The sequence below is a fragment of the Nerophis lumbriciformis genome, linkage group LG04, assembly GCF_033978685.3.
Source record: "Nerophis lumbriciformis linkage group LG04, RoL_Nlum_v2.1, whole genome shotgun sequence".
Taxonomy (NCBI): domain Eukaryota; kingdom Metazoa; phylum Chordata; class Actinopteri; order Syngnathiformes; family Syngnathidae; genus Nerophis; species Nerophis lumbriciformis.
In genome coordinates, this window is record NC_084551.2 from 33,070,001 (window position 1) to 33,097,716 (window position 27,716).

Consider the following 27,716-nt stretch of genomic DNA (forward strand, 5'->3'; position numbering starts at 1 on the left):
TGTTACTTAAAACATTTCTTATACACCAAATAAAGGTTTTATAATGGCAACAGTTTAAGATTACATTATTTCCTATGGGGAGAAATATAGTCATAACATCGCTCTATACATCTTTGAAGCTGCAGTCATCGAAACCTGTGGTTCTCAAACATTTCTCACCAAGTGCCATCTCAGGAAAAAACTTGGTTTTCCTGACCAACATTAAAATACAGTAGCGTAGAAGGCCTAAGTATTCATTAAAATCAATTTATTTAACAAGCATATTTAATATGTTTGGCAAATGTAACATTGCACACAGTTTGAACAGTAACACTGTGTTGGAATATTTAATTAATTGATTCTTTGGCACACCACTAGATGGAGCCCGCATTCCACCACATTTTGAGAATCACTGGTCTAAACATTTTTCTTGTTCCGTTGCAATTACCTTGCAGAGGCGTGCTGCCTGCTTCTCAATCACTTCATGCAAAGAGTGCTGGCAGCATCGCAGCAAAGCGCCGTGCACCAGACGTCGATGGGCCCTCCACTCGTCATTGTAGTCCCCCAGAGAGATGGAGCGCCCGCCACCAGAGACGATATCCCCTGATGGACACACAGGCGTCACAGTAAATATATATCTATATTTTCATGAGGGAAAATCTTTGACTGATTCACCCGTGAATGAAAAGGGCCTTCCTGCAAAGTCAGACCATTTCTTGACCAATGCTTCCCTTATAACCTTACTGCTATTTAGAACCACCATGCCTGGAAAACAAAACAATACTTTGTTGCACTCGCTATTTGCTGCACCAAAAAATGCAAAGGCGTCGACCCTTACGTGTGTTGCCGCACTTAAGCTGGTAGATGTCCCCGTAGCGCTCTGCCAGGCGGGTGAGGTGAATAGGCAGATGGTCGTGGGTCAACTCCATCATGTTGCCAATTAGAAAGTGGCTTGGAGGACTTGGGATGGAGCAAAGTGAAGAAGAAGAAGACGGTAGAAGAATCCGACGCAGGGTCTGCCAAATGTGAGAGGCAGCTTTGAGACAGAAAAGAGACAATAAGAGGAAGAGGGCATGAGCACAAATTATTCATAACCTTCACTACTTTCACTATATTACTATCATTAGTCAGATAGACGTATGGCACATGTCAGATAATCCCTTTGCAGCACATTTCGGGGACAAAAAGTTGTGAAGACTTTCCTCAACACAATGCAAAAAGATCTTCGGCAGACACGTCCTGCTGATAAACTTTGGCTGTCGTAACATTTCAAAAATATAAAGAGTTTAAAATAAAATTCATGTATTGTAATAATTAGTGGGTCAATCAATCCCTTTAGGATGTCAATCAGAATAATAATTGGGGTGGTATAGCTGGGTTGGTAGAGTGGCCGTGCCAGCAACTTGAGGGTTCCAGGTTCGATCCCCGCTTCCGCCATCCTAGTCACTGCCGTTGTGTCCTTGGGCAAGACACTTTACCCACCTGCTCCCAGTGCCACCCACACTGCTTTAAATGTAACTTAGATATTGGGTTTCACTATGTAAAGCGCTTTGAGTCACTAGAGAAAAGCGCTATATAAATATAATTCACTTCACTTCACTTCACTAATGTCTTATGTATTTCAAAAGTCTTTGTTACCCTAGTAACCCCAAAAAACAACGAAAATTATTATTGTTTTGATTTTCATTATTATTATTTAAAAACATACTTACATACTTATTTAAAAAAATGTGTTAAAGAGTTTTTTGTTTGTTTTTTAAGTCAAGACAAACATTACTTCTTTAAGCAGTATTTTGGGTCAGATAAAATAAAAAACTAATTGTAGATAAATGCTTTCTATTTGGTTTTCTGTTTGTATGTCTTTAAAACACATTTTAAACTTCTGTTAATTTTTCTTAGTTTTTTGGTTGTATTTGTTGTGTTTTTCATACAAATTCAAAACAAACCTAAATTAGAAAATATTATTTTTAATATGTAATATTTATTTTACATGTATCTATTTTTCCTCCAGTGCTTCTGCTGTACAATACTTTTTTTTTTTTTTGGTTAAAAATAAATTAATAAGTCAAATAAAAATACAACTCTTAAAATAAAATGCATGGTCCTTAAAATTTTGTGATACAACCAATAACATTTGTTTGGCATTTTCGATAAAAAATGTGTTGAGTTTTTTGTCCATAAAAACATTGACGTTTTGGGTTAAAGAAAATTACATTATTTGGTTTTCTTTCCAGGTTTTTTTTTTTTAAATTTAAAAAACATTTCCTCTATAGCAAAGTTTTTTGTTTTTTTAATCACAGCATTTAAAAATACATGCTTGTTTTGAAACCTCTGATCAGGGTAATAGTTACCTGGTGTTTTTCCATTGTCTCTGGCAGCAGACTTGTAGAAAATGAGCGCTAGTGTGAGCATCAGCAAGAGAAGTGCAGCTCCAACACTAAACGCCGTCACCTCTATCGGCATCTTGTTTCTTCCACTCTGCTCGTCTTTTGGAAGCTGCTCATCGTGCTGTTCGCCACATTTATAGTGATCTCAGCTGTCTGAGTGTGTCGATATTTTGTTTTTGTTGTCAAGGACATTATGTCATCGGAATGCACCGGCTAGTGTGATAAACTAGCAGTGTCTCTGCGAAGGGCGTGATAACACGGCCCGACCAACATGACAGATAGAAGCCATGTTTTTTTTTCCTTGCAAAGAAATAGTGCAAACTTGTGTTTCTAAACTGGGTGTGTTTAATGCAAAACCAGTCCACATCAGCCACATTGATTTCAACGGAGCGAGACAGTGCATATTTACAGTAGCAGTGAGACGAGTCAAAACAACATTGTGTTGAAGTGGATGAAAGGTAGAAAATGATGTTTCTCTCTAGCTCACGACAGACGTGACCCTGCTGAGTCGGAACACACTTGGAGAGAGTCCTCTCTGTTCTTGTCGAACAGTCCTTAGCCGTGTGTCGCAGGAGAGAACCTGGACGGTCTGAACTTCATCTCGGTGAAGGGAATGGAGGAGTCTTTACCCTTCCAGTCTATCCACACCACCCCCTGTAGTGCAGAAAAAAAGATAACATGTGATCCAACGGCAAAAACATGCAAAGACATTAAAGGTTGTGGTGGTCGGTGAATGTACTGCACCTGATTGTTGGTGTTGATGCCATACAGTCCATTGAGGTTGGTTTTGTAGCAGTTTTTATACCACCAGCCTCCCATGTAGGCCCGAGAACAGTGGATCCCCAAAGAATCAGGGTCCTTGTCCAAGGTTGAGAATGGACGCCCATTATGGTACCTCATGGAGTCACCTGTAGCCGACAATCACAATGAGGTATTTGCAAAGGCATTAACTGGCGGCCAAATCCGGTCCGCCAAAGCTTTTTATTTTGCCCGCCAAACATCAGCCAAATAGGCTTGATGAAACCATTAAAACTAAGGTTGATGATGTATGCAGTTACTCCCGCCACCCTACAGGGGGCAACAACGAGGCATATGTGTCACAATGATGCAGCAGTGGGGTGAGCAGAAGAAGACTACTCATTCAAAATAAATTGCGAAAATCTGACTTTTAACGACTGGACAACAAAGTATGAATGTTCTGCCCCCAGCAAGTGGTCCAGTCATTGTTTCCTGGCAGACCTTTTAAGGGACGGACACATTGTAGCAGCAGCAACGATAGAAATCCACACATTTAAGCTTCATCACAAAACTTGGTCAAATCTTTGTATGTAGGTATTGTGCATAAAGATATTTAGTTTGTTTTGTATTGAAATTGCTGATTTTGGGATGTCTTTTGTATTCGTGGTCAAGTTGTTATTTGTCTAAGAGCTAGTTTAATACATGTAGCACTAAATTTAGCCAATAGAGGGCGATAATGCTACACCTTAGGTTTAATTGTGATGAATCATATTCATTGTGTGCAATATTTGATGTGGATGTTGTTTGATTTCTATATGCGTAAACAACTGTATTTTATTGTGTGAATGTATGAACACTAAACCTATTTTATTTATGTAAAATACACAATGGACATTATGTGAAATGCAAAATGGACGTTATACATTTGTAATGTTTTTTTATGTTTTTAGTTTGACTAACCCAAATGAAGGAAGAGGTGTAAAGAAATAAAAATGAGGGAGGAAAAGTTTTTACAAGAAAGAACATCAATTTTCAACAAAACTTCTGGAGCTTCTATTTCTTCATGCTGTTAACTATCTGTCTAGCTGCACATGCTAGAAACGAGTAACAAGAGCTGAATAATTAATTTATTGACAGTGCAGTGTACAATTAAGTAAACACGGTCTCTAAGTAATATAACCTGTGCAGACACTTTCTGATGAAACATCCAAATTTCGATGTCCATAAATTAATTATTCAGCTCTTGAAACTGCGGCCCTCTTCATTATGTAGTTGAATAGCCTTGCGTTAGACTGATACTTTGCATGTTAAGGCGAAACATCGCACCTGCTGTTCCTGTGTATCCCGACACGCTGAGGGCATAATTGTTCTCCTCTGAATCAATGGAGAAGTTGGCGTAGTGAGCATAAGAAGTGTCATTTCCCGACCTCAGGTCCACCCTCAGACTCACAGGACCGATGCTGCTCAGGTTGTGCAGCAACTCGTTCCCTGGTGGGGAGAGACAGAAAGCAAGACCTGTCACTCATTTACTTTATATCGCTTATCTGAGACCAGCGGTCTAAGTAGGCATGCCCAGACTTCCCTGTCTCCATCCACCTACCCCCTCTTCAATCTGAGGCGCTGTAGACAACATTAATTGCTTTTAACTGGCAGGGGTCGGCAACCCGCGGCTCTATAGCCGCATATCTCTAGCGCCACCCTAGTGGCTCCCTGGAGCTTTTTATAAAGATAGGAAAATGGAAAAAGCTGAGGGAAAAATATATTTTTTCTTTTAATATGATTTCTGTAGGAGGAAAAACCTGACACAAACCTTCCTAATTGTTAGAAATCCCACTGTTTATAATAAACATGATTCACCGATGAGAGTATTTGGCGAGCGCGGTTTTGCCCTACTAATTTTGGCAGTCCTTGAACTCACCATAGTTTGTTTACGTGTACAACCTTTTCCGACGCTGCCACAGAAAGACATGTTTTATGCCACTCGCGTCTTGTTCGCGTGTTTATTTGATTTGGTTTGCTTTTATTTTCTTCTTTTGAGAGAGAACAGCGACTCAAAAAACGAAGTGGTACAGCATACTGACTGCAAAGAAAAAAATAGGATCTTCAGTAAAAGATAGTCAAATAATCAAATTAAGCCGCAGGCTCCACTCCTGGTGGTGCCCTTCCGTCAATTGACGGAAGGGCACCACCAGTTTGTCCACCAAACTTTTTATGTTGTGCGTTAATGCACAAACATGACCTTTGTTGATGGGCTAATCAGGCATAATTAGTTACTGCATGACTGCAGTGCATTATGCCTCGTTTGTAGGTATATTAGAGCCAATTAAATTTCCCTTACTTAAGTGCTCTGTATTTAATTTGCATGTCTCATGACACATTATCTGTATGTAATATTGGCTGCATTTCTGATAGTTGTTTGTGTCCCGTTACAGACCACAGCAAACGTTACCCATCTTGCAAATATTGTAATCCATTCATTAGAAGAATTGTCCTTTAACTTGGACACACACATCTGTACCTTTTGGTCAGTCTAAGTCTAAATTTCTTTATTCTTTATCTCTTTATCTCACCCTCTGTAAAGCCTCCATTTTACTAATGTTTCCAATGTTGTAAAAAAATGTGTAGAATAGATATTAAAATTGCCTAAACTGTGGACTGTCAAATGATTAAAATATTCATCGTGAATAAATTGCAGTTTGTTCATAGTTAACTGAAAATGAATCGCGATTAATCACAGATAAATATATTTTAATAAGAGTACTGGACAATTAGTTGGCTTTAATAAAAAATTTTTTTTAACCTTATGCTTTTTGAAACCGTTCAACACAAAAAAGACATAAATACACTTTTAAAGAGAATAAAAAAATACTTGCAGAGTGTTGGTGTCTTGCCAGATTTTGTGTTTTGTAGGAATACAGAATTTGTATTTCTGCTGTAGGAGCACTTGCATTAAGAGGAGGCGCAACACCATGTTTAGATACCAGTTTCACGCATTATTAACACAAAATGTGAAATGTTACAATAATGGTTTGATGGTCAAAATGTTAGGTAATGTAAAATGTGATATTTCTACCTGAATAAATGCTTCTGATATTCTGTACATTACATGTTGTACAAGTTAATGTTAGTCATATCTCTGCATGACAATCATTTAACCTTCTCTTTTTATTAATACGACGTAATATTCTGCCTTTTATCAATGGGACGATCAATCAGAACAGGTTATCAGAGAATGTACTGAAGCGATGGGAATACTGTGTAGTAAACTGTAATTACGCAACGTGAGCTTAAGAGGGCAGTGGCAGGCATGACTGTGGTCTTAGACCTAGTCTCAGTAGGAGTGAAGAAGGAGACGAGAAAGTGTTCCGAGGAGCTGCCGTGTGTGTGTACACGTTGCGCTTATTTAGTTCCATCCATCCATCGATTTTCTACCGCTTGTCCCTTTCAGGGTGTGGGGGTGCTGGAGCCTATCTCAGCTGTATTCGGGCGGAAGGCGGGGTACACCCTGGACAAGTCGCCACCTCATCACAGGGCCAACACAGATAGACAACATTCGCACTCACATTCACACACTAGGGACCATTTAGTGTTGCCAATCAACCTATCCCCAGGTGCATGTCTTTGGAAGTGGGAGGAAGCCGGAGTTCCAGGAGGGAACCCACGCAGTCACGAGGAAAACATGCAAACTCCACACAGAAAGACCACAAGCCCAGGATCGAATCCAGGACCTTCGTATTGTGAGGCACACGTACCAACCCCTGTTCCACCATGCTACCCCCTATTTAGTTTGACAGTGCGATTTGTGAACATAAATAAAATGCTGACTACCGCTGCCGCTATTACAATACACTTTATTTAAATCTGCCAGAAAAAAATTTATTTCCGTAGAAATATCACAGAATAATATTACAAAACATCTTTGACTAAGCATGATAGTTTTGTAGGACGATTTTTCGTTGTTTTGATGGTTAGACCGGATATGAAGTGTAGCACTATTATTGTGAAGTCTGAAGTGTGTGATTGGTAAAAGTAACATATTTTGACAAGGTGACTTTAGAATTCCTCACTACCGTCTTTTTTCTGCTGAGCTTTTATTTCATCTTACTAAAGCAGTTCGAGTAACAATCGACATTTTATGTTTTTAATGCACTCGACTGTAATCCAAACACGGATGTGAAGCTCCTCCTCTCTACAAGCAGCGAAGCGCGCCAGCAGCGTTTGTTCCAATGATGTCGTCTCACGGCGATAGAAAGTAAAATTGTCTTGTCTTGTCCTTAAAACAACTTGACATGGCTAGGGACCTGAGACTTGTATAATGTACCACTTTCTTTGTGTATTTATGTTCACTATTTTCAAGCTTGTGGCTCCACAGTAACTGGACGCCATCACATTTCCTCAAGTTATGGAACAGGCTGAGGGTCAAAAAGGAGCCAGGACCTTAATCGCATGTTTAAAAAAATGATTGCCGCCAAAGGAAGTTATAGTTAGCGCGTTATTACCACATTAACTTTGACAGCCCTACTTTCAACACAACAAAATGGTAGAAGTGAGTGTCAGGTGTTTAAAACGTAGTGCCCTGATCACGGCGTGGAGAAGCATACCACCCCAATCCTTCTGATACTATTACACACAACAGCTTTAGTAGGCAGATAAAGGGTTATGTCTAGGCCAGTGCATGGTCTACAAAAGCAAAGAACCGCCAAAGTCCTTAATTAGGGCCGGCTCACAAAACATTGCCATTAACAGCTGTGGCTGTAGGCAACTTCCTGATGTGTTTATTGACTGATTGGAATGCGCTCCCAACAGGTATAAAAGAAAGTGCATCTCTATCCTCCTTCAAAACCGCAATAAAAGTTCACCTCCAGGCAGCTACAACCCTAAACTAACACCCTCCCCGGATTGTTAATAATCAAATGTAAACAATCAAATGCAGATACTTTTTCTTATGCCTTCTGATCTCTCTCTCTCTCTCTCTCTCTCTCTCTCTCTCTCTCTCTCTCTCTCTCTCTCTCTGCCCACTACTTGCTGTCCATATCCTACCAAGTCAGACCTACACTGTTTCAATATCCATTTCTCTGTTCTCAATTGTTGATGACTGATGATAACAACCAAACCTACCCCCCCCCCCCCCCCCATCCCCCCTCTACACCCCGGATTGTAAATAATGTAAATAATTCAATGTGATTATCTTGTGTGATGACTGTATTATGATGATAGTATATATCTGATAGTATATATCTGTATCATGAATCAATTTAAGTGGACCCCGATTTAAACAAGTTGAAAAACTTATTCGGGTGTTACCATTTAGTGGTCAATTGTAAGGAATATGTACTTCACTGTGCAACCTACTAATACAAGTCTCAATCAATCAGACTACACAAGATGGCTATAGCTGCATTTGACGCATCATGTAAGGCCATCATCCAACGGTTTTATCTTCCTGTGCATGCGATTTCTTACATAGGTTGTGCTACTCAGCTGTTGATCAAACTAGTGTACGTTACATTTGCTGCACTGTTGTCGTCAGTTGTATTGATCTATGTGATTGGCTCTGTTGCTGCTGTGTTGTTTTGGATAGTCTCTCTGGAGTGGCGAACATGGATGTGAAAGAGATAACTTTTCCTTCCTTCTTTCCCATGCAATCCAAATCTAAAAATGTACCGAGCCAGAACTCTTCGCTGAGATTTCCAAAGCCGGCTCTATATTCACTCCAGGTTCTGTAGAAATCTGTCTTTCCACTCATTCTTCGTTGGAACACCTAGAACAAAAACAACAAATTACAATATTTTAAATATGTACTAGCATTTCTGCAGTTTTTAATGAAATAACATCAGTTTACCGTCCAACCGCCTCCATCAGTCTCCATGTCGCAGTAGACTCTCACGACCTGTCCCTCCCTGCCCTGGGGATATATGTCCACCTCCCCAGACTGAAGAGCTCCATTCAGCAACTCCTGGGAGCACTCCGTAGGGTACGGGAAACGCAGCTTTCCTGCACAATAGGAAAAAACCTTGAGTGCTATCAGAAAAGGCAATTGCCCAGTTTGGGGTTTTGGGTTTACCTGTGATAAATTCAGTGGTGACAATGGATGTGTATTGTCCATCTCTCTCGCCTTGTACCAGAACAATATAGCGTGACATGGGTAACAGGCCTGTCAACTTATATTCTGTGATAGTGGACTCCAGGAGAAGCTCCTAATATAAACATTAAAACATCTTCTTTAGTCATCATATCAATGTTTAGGCTTGAAGTACAGTGGAACCTCGATCTATGAAAACCCCTACTTGCGAACTTTTAGATTTACAATGTTTTAGATCAAGACAAATTGGCCTCTATGTACAAACCATGTGTCTGTGTACGTGCGCAAAACACTACTACCGGTAGTCACTTCTTAGTACTTCAGCGTGTGTGCCTTTTCTGTGTTTTATCGCCTTTTGACACATTTTGTCCATTTTGCTAACTCAATATGAGACTCAAAAAGACAACAGGCCACTGTGGAAGGAAGGGGGAAATCGCTTTGGAGTTAAAAAAAAAAAAAAAAAAAATTAATATTTGCAAGGAGTACATTAATGGCGCTCAAAAGTATGAAACAATCGACGAAGCACGCTTCGTCCACAGCACGTTTTAAATGGGGTGAAACCGGACTTTTTTTGATAAAAAAGGCCAAAACAGGCTTGTTTCAAGAGCTACCTGTCATTTTGCAGCACCTCTTTCAAACGTGGGCACTCGAACACACACGTCCCCCTACGGCCCGATCCCTCTCTTCTCTACTTTCTGACTGTCTGCTCCTTTCTTGTCAGCTCCTCTTTTGCCGCTGTTGATGTAAGTGGATTTTATTTTTAAAATGTTATTATTGTAGCAGTAATGTTGTAGAAGTAAAGGATTTTTTTTTCTGATAGTTTGTGAGGGCACCAAAGGGACTGTTTGCGCATGTTGGCAGAGCAGCGCATACAGCACAGTTCAGCTTGTTCTTGTTTTGATTTGTTAATAAAGACAACATTGATTCATCACTCTGTTGTTATCCATCCATCCATCCATCCATCTTTTTACCGCTTGTCCCTTTTTGGGGTTGTGGGGGGGCTTGAGCCTAACCCAGCTGCACTCGGCAGAAGGCATGGTACACCCAGGACAAGTCACCACCTCATCTCAGGACCAAAACAGATAGACAGACAACCAATCACGTTATGTTTAATAGATATACAGTACTGTATAGTACCTCGAATTCTGTTGAAAGTGTACAAAAATGTTAGCTAAAATTTGGACTTTATTCAAGTCTGGAACTCATTATTCATATTTACAAGTTTTTTTATGGAGAAATCTGCTTTACTATTTTAACTTTTTGATTTATGAACCCTGTTCGTAAATCGAGGTTCCACTCTACTGATAATATTTTTTTTTACCTTTGCCACCTCTCCTACCACCTGGTAGATCAGTCTGTAGCTGTGGTAAACTATGGTAGAACTTTTCCAAGTGATCAGAGCAGATCGGGCATCCACCTCACTGGCTTTGAACACTTGAGGAAATAAAGAATAAATCACCATTAAGTTGTGATTTCACCAAAGAAATTGTCTTACTTACTCACCATTAGCTGTGGTAAATGAAGTCGTAATCGCTGCGCTCTGCAGACTGTCCTTCTGGCTGAGGACTTTGACAGTGTACACAGTACCTCGTTGCAGGCCTCTCAGCTGGTGCTCCACTGAGTTTCCAGACACCATTACTGTCACCGTCACATTCGGTGCTGCGGTGAGGAAAATCATTAAATATACCATTTATCTCGATTTAATATAGTTTAAGCAGGTTCTAACGCTCACTCTTAGAAGACTCATAGCTGATGATAAAGCGGTCCACCTTCCCCAAGCTGGGGGTCCATTGCAGCACTGCTCTGGTATCTGTCACGTTGATGGCCCGTACGTAAGTTGGAGGTGCAGGCACTTCAAATAAGTTACAAAACAACAGATTTTAACAACATGGCTTGCATTGCACCAGTCACAGTATCTCACAAAAGTGAGTACACACATCACATTCTAACAACCATTATTATTTAAAGGGGAACATTATCACAATTCCAGAAGGGTTAAAACCATTAAAAATCAGTTCCCAGTGGCTTATTTTATTTTTCGAAGTTTTTTTCAAAATTTTACCCATCACGCAATATCCCTAAAAAAAGCTTCAAAGTGCCTGATTTTAATCATCGTTATATACACCCGTCCATTTTCCTGTGACGTCACACAGTGATGCCAATACAAACAAACATGGCACATAGAACAGCAAGGTATAGCGACATTAGCTCGGATTCAGACTCGGATTTCAGCGGCTTAAGCGATTCAACAGATTACGCATGTATTGAAACGGATGGTTGTAGTGTGGAGGCAGGTAGCGAAAACGAAATTGAAGAAGAAACTGAAGCTATTGAGCCATATCGGTTTGAACCGTATGCAAGCGAAACCAACGAAAACGACAAGACAGCCAGCGACACGGGAGAAAGCGAGGACGAATTCGGCGATCGCCTTCTAACCAACGATTGGTATGTGTTTGTTTGGCATTAAAGGAAACTAACAACTATGAACTAGGTTTACAGCATATGAAATACATTTGGCAACAACATGCACTTTGAGAGTGCAGACAGCCCAGTTTTCATCAATTAATATATTCTGTAGACATACCCTCATCCGCGCTCTTTTCCTGAAAGCTGATCTGTCCAGTCCAGTTGGAAATGCATCTGCTTTGAGTGTCGCAGGATATCCACACATTCTTGCCATCTCTGTCATAGCATAGCTTTTGTCGGTAAAGTGTGCGGAACAAACGTCCAATTTCTTGCCACTTTCGCATCTTTGGGCCACTGGTGCAACTTGAATCCATCCCTGTTCGTGTTGTTACACCCTCCAACAACACACCGACGAGGCATGATGTCTCCAAGGTACGGAAAACAGTCGAAAAAACGGAAAATAACAGAGCTGATTTGACTCGGTGTTTGTAATGTGTTTGAGAAAATGGCGGATTGCTTCCCGATGTGATGTCACGTTGTGATGTCATCGCTCCGAGAGCGAATAATAGAAAGGCGTTTAATTCGCCAAAATTCACCCATTTAGAGTTCGGAAATCGGTTAAAAAAAATATGGTCTTTTTTCTGCAACATCAAGGTATATAGTGATGCTTACATAGGTCTGGTGATAATGTTCCCCTTTAAGTAACATTTCTCAAGAGACAATACAATAGGAATAAAACTTGGATATACTTTAGAGTAGTCCGTGTACAGCTTGTATAGCAGTATATATTGACTATGTGCTGGAATTGGCTCAACACTGCTATTATTGTCTAAATAGCTGACAAATAAAGGGAGTCTCGAGATAATAGTGTCTTGCAGTCAAGCGTGGTGGTGTTAGCGTCATGGTTTGAGGCTCCGTGGGTGTTGCCCAATGATGAAGGTCAAATTAAGTTCATGAGGAGAAACATGAATTTAAACATGCACTGTGACATTGTGAAAGAAAGCATGATCCGTTCCCTCGGGAAACTGAGCCAAATTCCAGTTTTTCAACATGATAATAACGGCAAACACACCTCCGAGATGACAAGTGCCTTGCTGAGAAAGCTGAGGGTGAAGCTGATGGTCTGGCAAAGTATGTCTCCACACATCAAACTAATTGAGCATCTATGGGGAATTCTCAAGTGGAAGCAATGTGGATGACTATGTGTTGACTTATTCTTAGTGGATAATAAAAATATACCGCATACTGCTTTCAAAACTGTACACTGACTAGTCCAAGTAATATTGCAGTTATGTATTATTGTCCCACAAGAATATATAATAAAATAGTTTCTCAAATATGATGGGTGTACTCGTTTTGTGTCGGATTCTGTGGGGTTAGTGGGTTAGTGCATTCAGTACTGCAGAAGTCTTTTGATACTAGAGATGAATGGAATGTGTGGTGTACCTGTGGTAATAATAGACAGAAGAGCATCACTTTGAGCTTTGCCTTGTGTAGAGGTTACAGTGACTATGTAGGATGATCCAGCGGACAACTTGGAAAGAACAACATGAGTCTGCTGGGAGTTCAAGCTAACCGAACGTGTTTCTCCTTGAAGGACAACAGTGGAAATACAATGTTTATCTTGATTAACCCAAGTGGTAGTGGTCTTCTTACATACCACAGCATAACTGACCTGTTACAATGTGGGTGTATGTGACTTTGTAGCCTGTGATGGCGGTCTTGGGTTTGGACCAAGACACCATGAGTGACGTTTCTGTTATGTTCGTAAATACCATATCGGTGGCTGCCTCAGGACCTACAGCAGGAAAATGAGAAGGTCCGACACATGGATGCATTCACTGATTCTCAAGACAGTTTTTAGTGTATGTGGTCCAATTTGTTTTACCTGTAGCTGCAATAACTCTGTGAATATTGGATCTTCTGTCAGCAGCAGTACCATGTATGTGCAGGACATAGCGTGTGCTAGCGCGAAGGTTACTGAACTCAACTGACCGCACACTACCAGGAACCACTATTAACATTCTCTTAGTTTCTGCTTTACTTCTGGATCCAACAACTTTAACTGAAGAAGTTGTGATCTCCTTGTGCACCTGGACCTCTTTTGCATTCTTTGCTGCTTGGCTATCTCCCTCAAAAGCCTCCTCTTCAAACTCCTCATAGTCCCCCTCATTGTCTTCAGTTCGCGGCTCTCTTCTGATTACTGTGAAGTTCTTGAACATTCCTTGTGGTGCTGACCACGTCACAATAAAGCTGTGGGACGAGATGTTCATAACCCTAACTGAACCTAATCCTCCTGTACTTTTGGTCCTTGTCATAGAGCCACCATTGGCGGATGTTTGGCTCTGTCTAGTTTCATCGACAACAGTAGCATTCACAATGTACTGACTTTTTAGATTGACTCTCCCTTTACCGGTCTTAATGTGTGTCCCATCAACAGAGTGCACACTTATGGCATCTCTCCCTTGTCCAGTCTTGTCATCCACAGAGTGTGAAATTACTGTATTTGTACCATGTCCAGTCTTAACATCAGCAGACTGTTCAGTAATGGTGTCTCTCCCCTTTCCAATTTTGCTAGCATCTGTTTTTCTGTTGTCAACAGAGTTCACAGTTGTATAACGGATCCTTTCACCAGTCTTACTGTCAATAGAATAAGAAGTTATGGTATCTCTCCCTTTTCCTGTTTTCACAGCATCTGTCATTGTTGTAGTTTGTCGGCCTTGCTCTGTTTTTCCGTCAACAGAGTGAATAGTCATAGTATCTTTTTCTTTCCCAGTTGTACCATCAACAGAATGCATCGCTGTATCTCTACCCTGTCCAGTCTTGCTCACCTTTGTGTTTCTGTCATCAACAGAATGCAAAGTTGTAGTATGTTTGCTTTGTTCGGTCTTGCCATCACCAGTGTTTGCAGTGATGATGTTTCTACCTTTTCCACTCTTACTTTTAACAGAGTGCACAGTTATCGTAACTCTCCCTTTCTCAGTCTTTGCATCCACAGATTGACCACTTGTATTTCTTCCCTGCCCATTAATGCCATCAGCAGAAGACACAGTTGTATCCCTCCCTTTAGCAGTCTTGCCATCAACAGAGTGCAAAGGTGTAGTGTGTCTGCTTTTTCCAGTCTTACCATCAATAGAGTGCACTGTGATGGTAGCGCTTCCTTTTCCGATCCTGCTGGTATCTGTGTTTCTGTTATCAACAGAGTGCAATGTTGTACTTTGTCTCTCAGTCTTACCATCAGCAGTCTGCACAGTTATGGTAACGCTTCCTGTACCGGTCTTACCATCAACAGAGTGCACTGTTGCAGCCTCCTTCCCTTTTTCTGTTTTGCTAGCATTAGTTTTAGTATGTCTGCCCTGTCCAGTCTTTCTATCACTCAAGTGCTCAGATAAAGTGTCTACTTTGACCTTCTTGATCAGTTTGGGCCCTGAATGTTGAGTAGAATTATTTTCAAATACTGTTGATTGCTCCATGGCGTCTTTTCCAATTCTGGTTTTGTTTGCAACCATAATCCTGGTAAGCATTTTTGCAATTTTACCTGTCCCATTTGACTTTATTGTTGTAGTTGAAACAACAATCTGGGTTGTGTTAGTTTGAGGTTCATCTTTCAGTTGGTCAGATTTGGAATAGGATTTAACTATGGTTCCTTCCTTTACAAATGTGAGATCAGTCTTTTTAGGATCCATGACTGCAGTGTTGGCTGCAGTTCGGGCTTCTTCTTGCTTTCTTCCTCCATGCTTCAACAACGCTTGGCCAACAGTTGGACTGGATATCTTTGTGTTACCCTTTATTATAATTTTCTTCCCATGAGCATCCAGGTTGACATGTGCTTTTCTAAGATCTAGTTTAGCTGTAGCGGCTAACTTTGATTTAGTGTCAGCCTCCTTGGTATCAGTCCCCTTCTTTTGCTCCTTCTTCTCCAGGTGCTCTGTTGTGCTGGTTCTTTCTTGTTTTTTTTCTTTGATAGTGCTGCTTTCTTTGTTCACCTTCTGGGATACTGTGTCCATTTTGACCTTAATTGTCCCCTTAAATTCTTCTGGGAATACAGAGCATAACGGTTTTCAGTAAATAATGAATACCTGATATAAACATTGTCAGTTAAAGTATCACTTACTTTTACTACACTCAGCTCCTTGGGGACAATCACTGCAGTCTGGACCTAGAAATCCTCCCTGGCAGATGCATTTTCCCTTCTGACATTTCCCATTGCCACTACAATCATTTGGACAATTTGCAGAACATGGACCTGGGCGGCAAACACAACAGTTACACAATATTGGAGAGACTTTCAAACATGTAGGGCAAAACTCATAAAACCTTACATTTCTCTTTTAGAGAGGTCATCTCTCTCTCCAGACGGGCCAAGCGGATTTTCCACTCTGCCATCTCTGAATCACATCCACCGGCACAGCCACCAGGCATTAAACTGATCTTATGTGTCATGACCAAGGGAGCACCAGGTTTTAAGCTTATTTCATGCTCCGTGGTTTGGCTGGACTCGCAGTCATTAGCAACTACCACCTTAATAGGGTGTGCAGGAGCAGTCTTTACTTTGTTGCTGCTGGAATCTTTAATGACAGGGGGCTGATCTGCTGAGGCCTTTGCAGAGATGGGTGCATCAGTCTGAGCCATGTTGGTTGGTTTTACTCTAGAGTTCTGTACATCATCGGCAGTGGGAGATTTGATGTCTCCAGTGTGGTTAGCGTAAGTTCTGGCCTTTTCTTTGACAGATACAGAATTACTGGATGTTGTAGTTTTCGTTGGGGTTGAGAGAGCAGCTTGGGCAGTAGATGCAGGCTTGTCTTTTGAGTTCTTTACATCAACAGTAGACAGAGATTTTCCCACAGCTGTCTGATTGACAGAGGCCGTGGACCTATTTTTGAGAACTGCAGAACTGTTAGCTGTCGTATCAGTCTGGACTATAGGGGCATGCATGTCTTTGGAGTTCTTCAATTCACTGGTAGAGGGAGATTCCATAGTAACTGTCTCATTGACAGAGGCAGTCAGCTTCTTCTTGGAGGTTTTACTGCTGCCGGCTGGCTTTGTGGACATTGACTGGGTATTTTGAACTACGGTGGGGGTTGGCTTGACTTTGGCAAACTTCCCATTGGTGGTTGAAGGAGATTTCTCAGACGCTGTCTGATTGACAGAAAGTTGGATTTTATCTTTGGTGGTATTAGCTCGGTTGACTGATGCAGACCTTGCTGATACTGACTGATCATTCGGATTTTCAGTGGGTCCATGATTGTTCTTCGTAAACTTCACATCACTGGCTGGTGTGGATTTAGCCAAGCCTGTCTGGTTTACTGACACCGTCTGCTTATCTTTCTTGACCACAGATCTACTAGCTGTGGATGCCTTTAATGAAATGGACATAGTGGTGGGGTTTACGACTTGGTTGGGCTTGCTTCTGGCACTTGCTGTGGTGTTTATTGCTGGAGGTTTTTGGTTGGGCAGAGGAGTGGGTAAAACTATCTGATTTATATTGTTTGTCTTTAGGGTGGGGCGCCCATTTGGTTTTGTGGGACCAGCAGAGCTGGTTTTCGTTTTCAAAATGGTGAAAGTGACGTTGGTTTTAGTCAAGTCATTTCCTGTGGAGTTTTTCTTCTGATTTGTGGTGGCTTGAAGAGAGGGAAATGGGGTAAGGAGGAGGAGAAGTCCCAATGTAAACAGCATTTTTGAGCCAGTAACAGTCACCGGGGATTAGTTGTATGTTACTCCTTATATTGTAAACTCCGTCTTCTATGTGAGTGGTGGTAAGCAAGCTTTAACCTACAAATAAGAAGAAATGAACAATTAATTGTCACGGAAAGTTATACATACATCTATGATATCTATGTATAATTAAGTTATAAAAATATTATAAGTACTGTATCCTAAAGGAAATATAGTTTTAGTCTTAACCCTAAGAGTTATGTAAATGTAAAGGTTCACTATGCAGCGTATGCAAAAAATCTAAACACGTTAAAGCTGTATAATTTTTGTATTACTGTTAATTAAAATATCATTAGTTTTCTAACAAATCACTATAGCCTTATTGCAATAAACCATGACTGATCACACTATACTTTAGAGATAGACCATTTTAAATTTAGCCTAAACCACATTTGAGGTAACAAAATGTGCCAGTGTTCCAACCCTCACCCATAATAGTTAATTCATCAGCTTGCCCAATCCAAATTAGATGGTTTCGTACAGGAAAGGAGAAGGTGAATTGAGTGTCTGACGGTGAGACCAAGTAGAGAGCTAACAGTGGGGGACTGTATAGAACTGTGGAACATTGTATGTCTTTCACGTCACAGATGCTTACATAAGCGAACATGAGCTCTAGTAACAATAATAAAAGCTATAGAAAAAGATGTCAAATAAATACATAGAATTTGTGGACAATTGAACAACAGGCAAACAATTTGAGATGCATGCTGATCTAAAATTAAAGTTCAGCAATTTTGTGAATTTTCTTTTTTTTGTGAATTATATTTATATAGCACTTTTCTCTCGTGACTCAAAGCACTTAACATAGTGAAACCCAATATCTAAGTTACATTTAAACCATGTGTGGGTGGCGCTGGCAGCAGGTGAGTAAAGTGTCTTGCCCAAAGACACAATGGCAGTGACTAAGATGGCGGAAGCTGGTATTGAACCTGGAACCCTCAAGTTGCTGGCACGGCCGCTCAACAAACTGAGCAACGCCACCCCAATTAGGAGTACATTTGATCAATACTGTAATTGGCTTTGTGGGATTGCATTTTAAAGTTTTTTTTTTTTGTTAATCAAATTCATAACTCACTGTTATACTAAATCATATGCAGTTTACGTGAGGACCCAACCGAACACAAATACTGGTACACCTGCACAATCTAAAAATCAAAGAATAAACAAAAAACATCACTATGTATAAACCCGTATGTTTAATTAAAAAAGTCACTTACCCTACAAATGATTTGGATAGTTTATCTCTGTTTGGTTCCTTCCATCTGATTGGAAAATCTTACGTAGACTTGCGGGGTGGGAGGTGAGAGGAAGGATAAAGGAGGCGAGGGATAAGTTTGCTCCTACTTAAGGGACCACTACCTCACTCCCCAACTCCACCCCCAGTGGCCCCACTCTCAACCAACACTGAAAATATTTTAACTTGACAAAAAAAACAGATTTCATTCCTTTGACTTCAAACATTTCATGGATCTGTGATGCAAGCATTTACTTGATATGTAATTCAGGATTGTATCATTTATGTTTATATTCAATTTGCTCAACAACAAAGGTAATTATTTGCATGCATTTAATATTGACAAACAAAAACATTGACTGAAAAACAGTCCGGTCTGAGAACCATGATTCAGCTGGAATACATAACAACACTGTAGGTATTCAGGGCCCACTGAGGGGTCCAGGAACCTCTCGCTATATGAATTGACCGTTTGTAGGCATTAATGAGATGTAGCTACGCCGCAGTTATGTAAGAGACCAAATATCCAGCAGATTTTAAGGAATGCTCTGTGGAGGACGCGCAAGTTAGACCAAAATGGCCACCCACCATCCCTACTTTTATAAACCACATGAAGACAGGTTAACCGAGGCTTCGCAGCAAACGGGCGTGAGTGACATTTTGCAGAGGAGCAACAGATTCAACTATCACAGTATGTTCTGTCTATTAATACAACAGCAAGTTATGAGGAAATTAGAGAACCCATTCAATTATTATTATTTAGACTTCCTGAATGGAAATGATTTGACACACAATAGCAATTGTAAAATGCCACTGTTTCAGGCGCACATCAAAACCACATGGTTGAGGTGCAAGCTCAGAAGGTCTCAAAAAACATGAAAACAAGAGGGAAACATTAAAAATTAAATTATTAAATTACTAAATTATTCACACTTCGAAAAAATGTTGACTCAAAGTTACTTTTATTCAACGTGAAATTTATTTTTTGAATTTAAATAACACAGAAGATAATGAAACAAAGAGGTATCATTGTGGAAAAAAATGTTTCTCATCTTTTATTGACATTAATACAACCATTTTAAGTGTAAGAGTGTATGACTCGGGCTTGACTGGAACTGTTAACCATTGGTGGGCGGTGGACCCCAAAAGGGCTCCCTCTTCATTCGCGTCGCCACCTAGTGGTCACACTCAGTAAGGCAAAATGCACTACTATCCACTCCCCTCCAACTGCTGACCCTGCTGTGGCCTTTGGGAGAGGCCGACGAGAAAGACCACCTTAATCAACCAAAGCTACTGCACACCTGACAAAACTCAAGCATCTCATTGAAAACATCCCCTACTTGCTCGGTTGTTACGCATATTTAGTGAGTCTTAAGTGCAATAGTGTTATTGACACAAAAACTGTTGTGGCAGACCAAAGCTCAGGCGGACTATAAATTGGTGTTGGTGTGCACACAGTCAGCATTTACACAGTGCATGTTTTAAGTTGTTTAAGTATGCTTGCCACTTTTAGTGGATAAACGAGTCTCATACTGTATGTGCCTCAAGTTTCTACATTTTGGTTAATACTTATTTCCTTAATTCCCTGTCAGTTTTGGTGGTAGCTTAATGATGGGTATAGGAATTCTTCCGAAGACTGATTGTTAGCGCAATTGAGCCATTTATCTGTAAGAAGGTGTCAACATCTAATCCCAAAATCATTTATACACTGGTTAAAGTTGAAGTTTAACTGAAATTGAATCTGTGAAAAGTGAGCTCACCACCTGTATAACCACAAAGTATGTAAAAAAAACAAAAACCCACAAACACCTTAAAATAAAGTCTGGAGCTGTGCCAACTATCTATCAGTCAGGCATGGGATCTTTAAATTTGTTTGTTTAGGTTTGTTTTTCTTCAGAAAATAGGCCAACCTACAGTAGCACTACAGTATGTTGCTATTAAAATGTGAGTCTAATTGTAGCGCACATAGCTATGCCAGTGCTGCAAACATTATTTTCTTGTCTCACAATGAGACACACTTTTTTTGGAATTCACAATCATTATAAAAGACATGACGACAGATGTATTTTTTCAATGCATGTTAATTTGTAAATAAAAGTCGCTTACAGCGGAGCCAATGGGAGGTCCTCTATTTCGCCCATTAAAACCGAATAAAACAACCATCCAAAAACTGGCAAAAATACTCCCATTTACATTCGACTTGAATATTAACCAAGTATTAGTGGTATTGTTATTATAAGTGCTAATGCAAACAAACTATTTGTAGCGACGCCGTGATCATGAGCTTGTGTGCCAATGTTAACATCATCGACTGATCAGCTGCTTCCTTGTTTCCCTGCTCGTCAAACTTTATTCTAGATAAAAAATAAAAAAAATCCTCTCACGTGGATAGTAGAAGAACAAAGACGTATTCCGACAAATTTGTCCACTTTGACAGCCAATTTAGACCCAGAAATGGCGAGAAAGACAAAAAAAGACGTTTGGTTCCATCCCTCTTTTGGTCGATAATGAGTCATTCTTCATCTAAATTGGAATATATGAGCATTTTAGCAGTCGCCATCCTAATGACCGCAGACTTTGTACAGTAAGTGATGTTTTATTATGTTTGTTGGCTCTCATGAAGTCTGCAGTGAGTAATAATCAGTGATTGTAGTGGGGAAAAAAGCGACCGTTGTGATGCGTTTTTTAACTTAATGCGTCGCCGAATGCTTAAATGAATCAAAATACATAAATATTAAATGTTATTATAAATGTGCTCGTTAATACATTACATATATACTTACAGCACATATATAAAACCCTAATGGATGTGTTTGGATGTTTTTAAGGGCTTTACAGGCAGATTAGAGCGGCTGCCTTAGGATCCATTGTAAGCAGACTTTTGATCGCATTTATTTACTATTTAGAATGCATTACACACATCCATCATGTCTTTCATAATGATTGTGAACAGTAGGCCAAATTCCCCAAAAAGTACAGTTACCCTTTTAATGTTACATCATGGTATGTGATGTACAGCATCTGTTACGTTGGACAAGTGTTACAGTGTACATGTACAAAATGGATAAAGTGTGAACAACTTCGCCTTTTTGGTGACACACAGACTACGTTTACATTGTGGAGCAAATCAGGATTTTTCAAAATCTGATTATTTCCAGCTGATTGTTTAGTTTAGAGGTAAAACGTAATTTGTATCAGACTGCAGTCTTGACATGCACAGTCCCGAACGTGGCCCAAATGTGGACTCTGCACAATTTGCATTTGCAGCTCGGTAAAGTTAAAACAAAGGAAGTTGACCAGATTATGTGAAGTGAAGTGAATTATATCTATATAGCGCTTTTCTCTAGTGACTCAATGCGCTTTACATAGTGAAACCCAATAACTAAGTTACATTTAAACCGGTGTGGGTGACACTGGGAGCAGGTGGGTAAAGTGTCTTGCCCAAGGACACAACGGCAGTGACTAGGATGGCGGAAGCGGGGATCGAACCTGGAACCATCAAGTTGCTGGCACGGCTGCTCTACCAACCGAGCTATACCGCCTCATGTAAATGACAAGGAAGTCGCTATTACACGAGAAAACATGGACGCCACAGATCAGTTTGTTAGTGGGTTTGTGCTGTGGCTGTTGTGTAGAGCAGTGTTTTTCAATCTTTTTTGAGCCAAGGCACATTTTTTTAATAAAAAAAATACGGAGACACACCACCAGCAGACAAGGTTAAAAAATTAAACTCCACCAGGTTGTCGTGCCTTATTTTGAGTTTGTTGTTGTTTTCCAGTGTGTAGTGCTTAAGTTCCTGTCTTGCGCTGTTATTTTGGTGGCCCTTCCTGTTTTTTTGGTGTTTCCCTGTAGCAGCTTCATGCCTTCCTTTGAGTGCTATTCCACGCACCTGCTTTTTTTTTGCAATTAAGACTGTTTCAGATGTGTGGACGCTATCCTTTTTTGTGGGGACATTGTTGACTGTCATGTCATGTACGGATGTGGACGGCGTTTCTGCTCCACATGCTGTAAGTCTTTGCTGTCGTCCAGCATTCTTTCTTTGTTTACTTTGTAGCCAGTTCAGTTTTAGTTTTGTTCTGCATAGCCTTCCCTAAGCTTCAATGCCTTTTCTTAGGGGCATTCACCTTTTGTTTATTTTTGGTTTAAAAATTAGATACCTTTTTACCTGCACGCTGCCTCCCGCTGTCGGTTGCATATTGTGATCAAGACAAAAAACGAGTTCCCGACATCTACAGAGCAATTAGCTACCTGCTGCCACCTACTGATATGGAAGAGTATATCATGGTTAGTCTGCCGAGCTCTAGACAGCACAGACACTCAACAACGGCACATTATTTGCGGAGTATAATTACTGGTTTGCAAAAAAGATTTTTAGACCCAGACTTAGACAAACTTTAATGATCCACAAGGGAACATTTTCCACACAGTAGCTCAGTTACAAAGAATGGAAAGGATAAGGATGGAAAAGATCGTGCACACAAGGGCACAAAAAGAAGTGTAAAGTAGACTTAAAATGTACCAATTTTGAACCCAATTAGGTGAAATTACATAATCTCCCACGGCACACCAGACTGTATCTCACGGCACACCTGTGTGCCACGGCACAGTGGTTGAGGAAGTGGGAAGACGATGGAAAACAACTGCAGGAGGAGGAAAAAAAGAGTTGCAAAAGGGAAAGTGATTTTGCTGAGCACATGAATGACGCAGCTCCACCAAATATGACGTGAACATAGCAAACAGGTCTCATTGCTGTTTAGACTGCAATCACATTTGAAAAGATCCTGTTCCAAACGCATACGGACTTCCTCCTGATGTGGCCCAAATCTGATGCAAAAATATCACATTTGAAGCACTTTGGAGCGTTTAAAATAGCAAAAGATATCCGATTTGTGTCACTTGAGGGTAAAACATTTATATTTGCTGTTCAGTGTAAATGGAGCCACACTCTGTCCGAGACAGGCGTGGTCAAACGCAGCTCATTGGTGTTAAAGGGAAACTACACTTTTTTTTTTTAATGTTGCCTATCGTTCACAATAATAATGAAAGACATGACGATGGATAGTATTTTTTTTAATGCTTTCTAAATATTAAATAAATACGATCAAAAGTCCGCTTACAATAGAGCCCATGGGAGCCGCTCAATTTTGCCTATAAAGCCTTTAAAAAAAAATACAAAAACCACCATTTTATATACATGATGTAAGTACATATGTAATGTAGTAACGGGCACATTTATTTATATATTTACATATTTTGATCATTTTAAACATACGCAGTGCATTAATTTCAATAATCAATCATGATCTCCGATTTTTTCCCCTTCATCCCTGATTTCTACTCACTGCAGACTTAATGAGAGCCAACAAACATAATAAAACATCGCTTACTGTACAATGTATGCTGTCATTAGGATGCCGACTGCTAGCATGTTCATATATTCCCATTTAGATGAAGAATCACTCATAATCCTCGCAAAGAGACAGGGTTCACTCAGCGCCTTTTCGTGTTGTTCTCGCCAGTCTTGGGTCCTAAATGGCTGTCAAAGTGTCCCAACTTGTCGGATTATATCTTTAGTAGGGATGTCCGATAATGGCTTTTTTGCCAATATCCGATATTCCGATATTGTCCAACTCTTAATTACCGATACCGATATATACAGTCGTGGAATTAACACATTATTATGCCTAATTTGGACAACCAGGTATGGTGAAGATAAGGTCCTTTTTAAAATAAATAAATAAATAAGATAAATAAATTAAAAACATTTTCTTGAATAAAAAAGAAAGTAAAACAATATAAAAACAGATACATAGAAACTAGCAATTAATGAAAATGAGTAAAATTAACTGTAAAATTAACTGTAAAGTTTAGTACTATTAGTGGACCAGCAGCACGCACAATCATGTGTGCTTACGGACTGTATCCCTTGCAGACTGTATTGATATATATTGATATATAATGTAGGAACCAGAATATTAATAACAGAAAGAAACAACCCTTTTGTGTGAATGAGTGTAAATGGGGGAGGGAGGTTGTTTGGGTTGGTGCACTAATTGTAAGTGTATCTTGTGTTTTTATGTTGATTTAATAAAAAAATTAAAAATAAAAAATAAATAGATACGATACCGATAATAAAAAAAAACGATACCGATAATTTCCGATATTACATTTTAAAGCATTTATCTCTAATCCTCAGCCATCTAGTTTCCAGGTGAGATGCATGATTTATGATCTACAATAAACTTCTAAGGAGCAGGGAAGCGAGGAAGCAGCAGACCACCCAAGGATGTCAATATAGGGACACACGGTAGTGCCGCAATAATACTTGGTTAATATTCAAGTTACGAAAATTAAATGGAGTATTGTTGGCGCTTTTTGAAAGGTCATCGGATTTTATGGCTCCGCTATAAGTAGACTTTTATTTAAGTGTATTTAATTTGTTGATTTAATATTTAGAAAGCATTACAAAAAATCCATCCGTTGTCATGTCCTTCATAATGATTGTGAACGATAGGCAAAGTTCCCAAAAAAGTACACAAAATGGTATATTCCCAGTAGGGCTTACTAAAAGCACTTTAAACTGTCTAATACCAGCATCAAGCTTACCGGTATATTTTGGCCAACACAAAATGGTACTCTATTGTGGGACCATTGGCACTTAAAATTGTTAAAAAAATATAATAATATGGGACAATAAAACATGTTTAAAGGGTTAAATCTTGTTTACCATGGTCTGAAGTCTGACCTAGTAGTTAAAAAGGTGGCAGGCGTGCTGATTGATTTTGCAGGTGACAAATGTTCAAGCCTTGGCGGAGGTTTTCTGAGTGTCAGTGTTATTTATGCTGTCGAGATTGAAGCGTAATGAAATGTCTGATGGTGGGAGTGTGAAACAGAGCAGCCATTGATGAAGCTGCGATTGAAGTGATGCTCCAGTACTCCCATGTTGCTTACATTGGACCTGGTCGCCGAGATTAGAATAATATCAACACATAAGACCTTGCCTGTTCCTCGCTCCTCTCTTGCTTTCGCTCTCTCTGGCGAACTTCCTCTACACGCATGAGTTCTACTTTTACGCTAATCTCTCTGTGATTTTATGTCAGCCATGTTAGACAAGCCGTGTTTTGGGCCACAAAAGAGGTTAAAGAGAGGCTCTTAGCCGTAATCTGCCTCTGTTTCTATGCCGCCATGAGACATTTGATGTGATCATTCAGTGCCAACGTAAAAAAACCAAAAAAAAAACCTCCTCCTGCATCACATAGCAGATGTTAGGAGGCAGGCAGTGTGGATATTTGAGGGCCACTGTGTGGAGCACAGAGACCCCTCTCAGCTTCTTTATGGCAAGGCCAGTGAAGGGGAGGGGGTGAGTTAAAATAAATAGATTCAGCTGCAAAACTAAACCGAACTCAATCACCTTATTTGGAAGGACATGACAGAGTGGATGGATGGACTTCTTTTTACCACCAGCCTGGGATGTTTGAGATAACACACTGGCTGGACAAATCTACCTGGTCAAGTTGTTTTGAATGCAGAATAATATAGGGCTCTCTGTTTGTTCTACTTACTTAAAAGCTGGATCTCTTCCACATACATGTAATTTACGCTAGCATGTACGTGAAATAGAGAGATACACGGATAGAAACACTGAAACTACTTACCCTTTAAAGAGTCCTAACAGGAGTTGGAACAGGAAGCCGTTTTCTTGCTAGTTGTTAGCCATCATCCTACATGCTATTTACGTTAGCACATACTGGATAGCTCGATAGCGACATATAGCTTTAGCTAGATAGATAGAACCACCCTACAAAAAAACAAGTAAAACTTCTTACCAATTTAAGACACTTTGTTGATATATGGAGACCCTGAGGGAACAGGAAGCCATCTTTTTAAATAATTAGCCATCATGCTTTCTGCTACATGCTAGGGCTGGGCGAAAAATTATATCTCAATGTATTTTTACTTAAACTCGATATTCAATATATATCTCGATATATTTTCCGGTGAAAATATTTATATAAAGATATTCATTTTTGAGCGAATTTCACTGAAATTGAAGTGAATGACAACTGTACTGTAAACAGTCAGTGGCACTTTGGTATGGGTATTAGCAGCACAGAAAATAAACGGTATAAGTAGCACAGAATTACATAACATAAATAAAATAGAAAAACAGAATGTATACATAACATAGAAAATATTATTTCTACATAAAATAATTAACATAGCTGTGCAAATAATACAAAATGTATCAAACTCTGATAAAAAAAAACACATTTGCAGGCAGGCACTTTTTAATTCCCAGTCGATGATGTAATGGACTGTCACACTGTAGGCCAAGTAAGTGACTTTACGTAATTGTGCGGCTATGATCTTCCTCACTTCGGCATACATTTTTGGCAGCATTTCTCGTGCGAAATATGCCCGGCTTGGCAACTCGAGAACAGTTTTGATTCGGGTTTACATGGTAAATCAAGTCTAAATGTGGCCAAGTAGACGCATTGTGGGTTCCCTGGACGTCGTCTACATCACTAAAAGAAAAATCTAAGCAAGAGAATCCCGATGTCATCTTCCACTAGTTTTTTTAATGTATAAATCGGGGTTTAGTAGCCCATGAGAGGGAGTGAGGACCTTAAGAGATGCAGTGTTGTCAGTTCTGCCAGTATACTGCATTATTGCTTACATTACATTATGCATGCACATTACATAGCGCGCATGCATACATGGGCTGATTTTCTCGTTTCAAAATTGATCAGTCAACTTGCACGTCAAATGTATCAGTTTTTCAGTAGTCCTCTGCAAAAGGGAAAACACTCCAACTGGGCAGAAGTCCATTTGCATTGTTTACTTTGGACATGAATGGAGCTTTTTACCTGCCCCCCAAAACCACCCCTACCCCCATAAATACTTACACTCTCCGGGTCCTCAATTGCAGCCACAAACTCGCTCAGGAGCGTCATGGCAGCGATGCCTATTCCTGTCACATCTTTGCCTGGACTGTTGCTGCACAAACAGGGAACTAGATACATCCATCCATCCATTTTCTACTGCTTGTCCCTTTCATATATAAGGAAATATATTACCATGGTATAAAACAATAAGTTATACCAAGGGTGTCAAACTTGTATTCATTGAGGGCCACTTCGCAGTTATGGCTGCTTGTAACAATGAAAATATATAT

At 39.9% G+C, this 27,716-nt stretch overlaps 2 protein-coding genes across 4 annotated transcripts in view; both read right to left on the bottom strand.

The window, feature by feature from the left end:
• cyp21a2 (cytochrome P450, family 21, subfamily A, polypeptide 2) overlaps positions 1 to 2,487 on the bottom strand; it is a 24,680-nt gene extending 22,193 nt beyond the window's left edge. Inside the window, exons 1-4 of one of the 2 annotated variants that reach the window (XM_061953012.1) lie at positions 2,331 to 2,487; positions 818 to 1,015; positions 655 to 744; positions 428 to 582 (exon numbers count right to left, since the gene is read on the bottom strand). In XM_061953012.1, coding sequence (XP_061808996.1) covers positions 428 to 582; positions 655 to 744; positions 818 to 1,015; positions 2,331 to 2,442 — 555 coding nt within the window. In that variant the 5' untranslated portion in view covers positions 2,443 to 2,487. The remainder of the gene's footprint in view (positions 1 to 427; positions 583 to 654; positions 745 to 817; positions 1,016 to 2,330) is intronic. The other variant, XM_061953020.2, reaches the window with a different exon arrangement.
• Positions 2,488 to 2,698: 211 nt separating this feature from the next.
• tnxba (tenascin XBa) lies at positions 2,699 to 26,437 on the bottom strand. 2 transcript variants are annotated; one of them, XM_061953059.1, is made up of 15 exons: positions 26,368 to 26,437; positions 15,915 to 17,364; positions 15,707 to 15,838; positions 13,481 to 15,628; positions 13,268 to 13,390; positions 13,039 to 13,182; positions 10,919 to 11,038; positions 10,690 to 10,845; positions 10,508 to 10,620; positions 9,169 to 9,301; positions 8,947 to 9,098; positions 8,769 to 8,865; positions 4,431 to 4,592; positions 3,111 to 3,274; positions 2,699 to 3,020 (listed from the first exon to the last, which is right to left on the bottom strand). In XM_061953059.1, the coding sequence occupies exons 2-15, from the start codon at positions 17,266 to 17,268 to the stop codon at positions 2,922 to 2,924; spliced, it is 5,097 nt and encodes a 1,698-aa protein (XP_061809043.1). In that variant the 5' UTR covers positions 17,269 to 17,364; positions 26,368 to 26,437; the 3' UTR covers positions 2,699 to 2,921. The 2 variants fall into 2 exon arrangements, with proteins under 2 accessions (XP_061809043.1, XP_061809039.1); XM_061953055.1 differs by lacking the exon at positions 26,368 to 26,437 and adding an exon at positions 18,525 to 18,612.
• Between the last annotated feature and the right edge of the window lie 1,279 nt (positions 26,438 to 27,716).

Bases quoted from the DNA above. Each gene is read 5' to 3' on its own strand.
- tnxba (XM_061953059.1), bottom strand. From the start codon at position 17,268: ATGCTGTTTACATTGGGACTTCTCCTCCTCCTTACCCCATTTCCCTCT. The intron at 10,621-10,689 runs GTGAGTAAGTAA...TATTTCCTCAAG, and splicing joins TTCATTTACCACAGCTAATG to TGTTCAAAGCCAGTGAGGTG. The intron at 9,099-9,168 runs GTAAACCCAAAA...CCTATTGTGCAG, and splicing joins CACCACTGAATTTATCACAG to GAAAGCTGCGTTTCCCGTAC.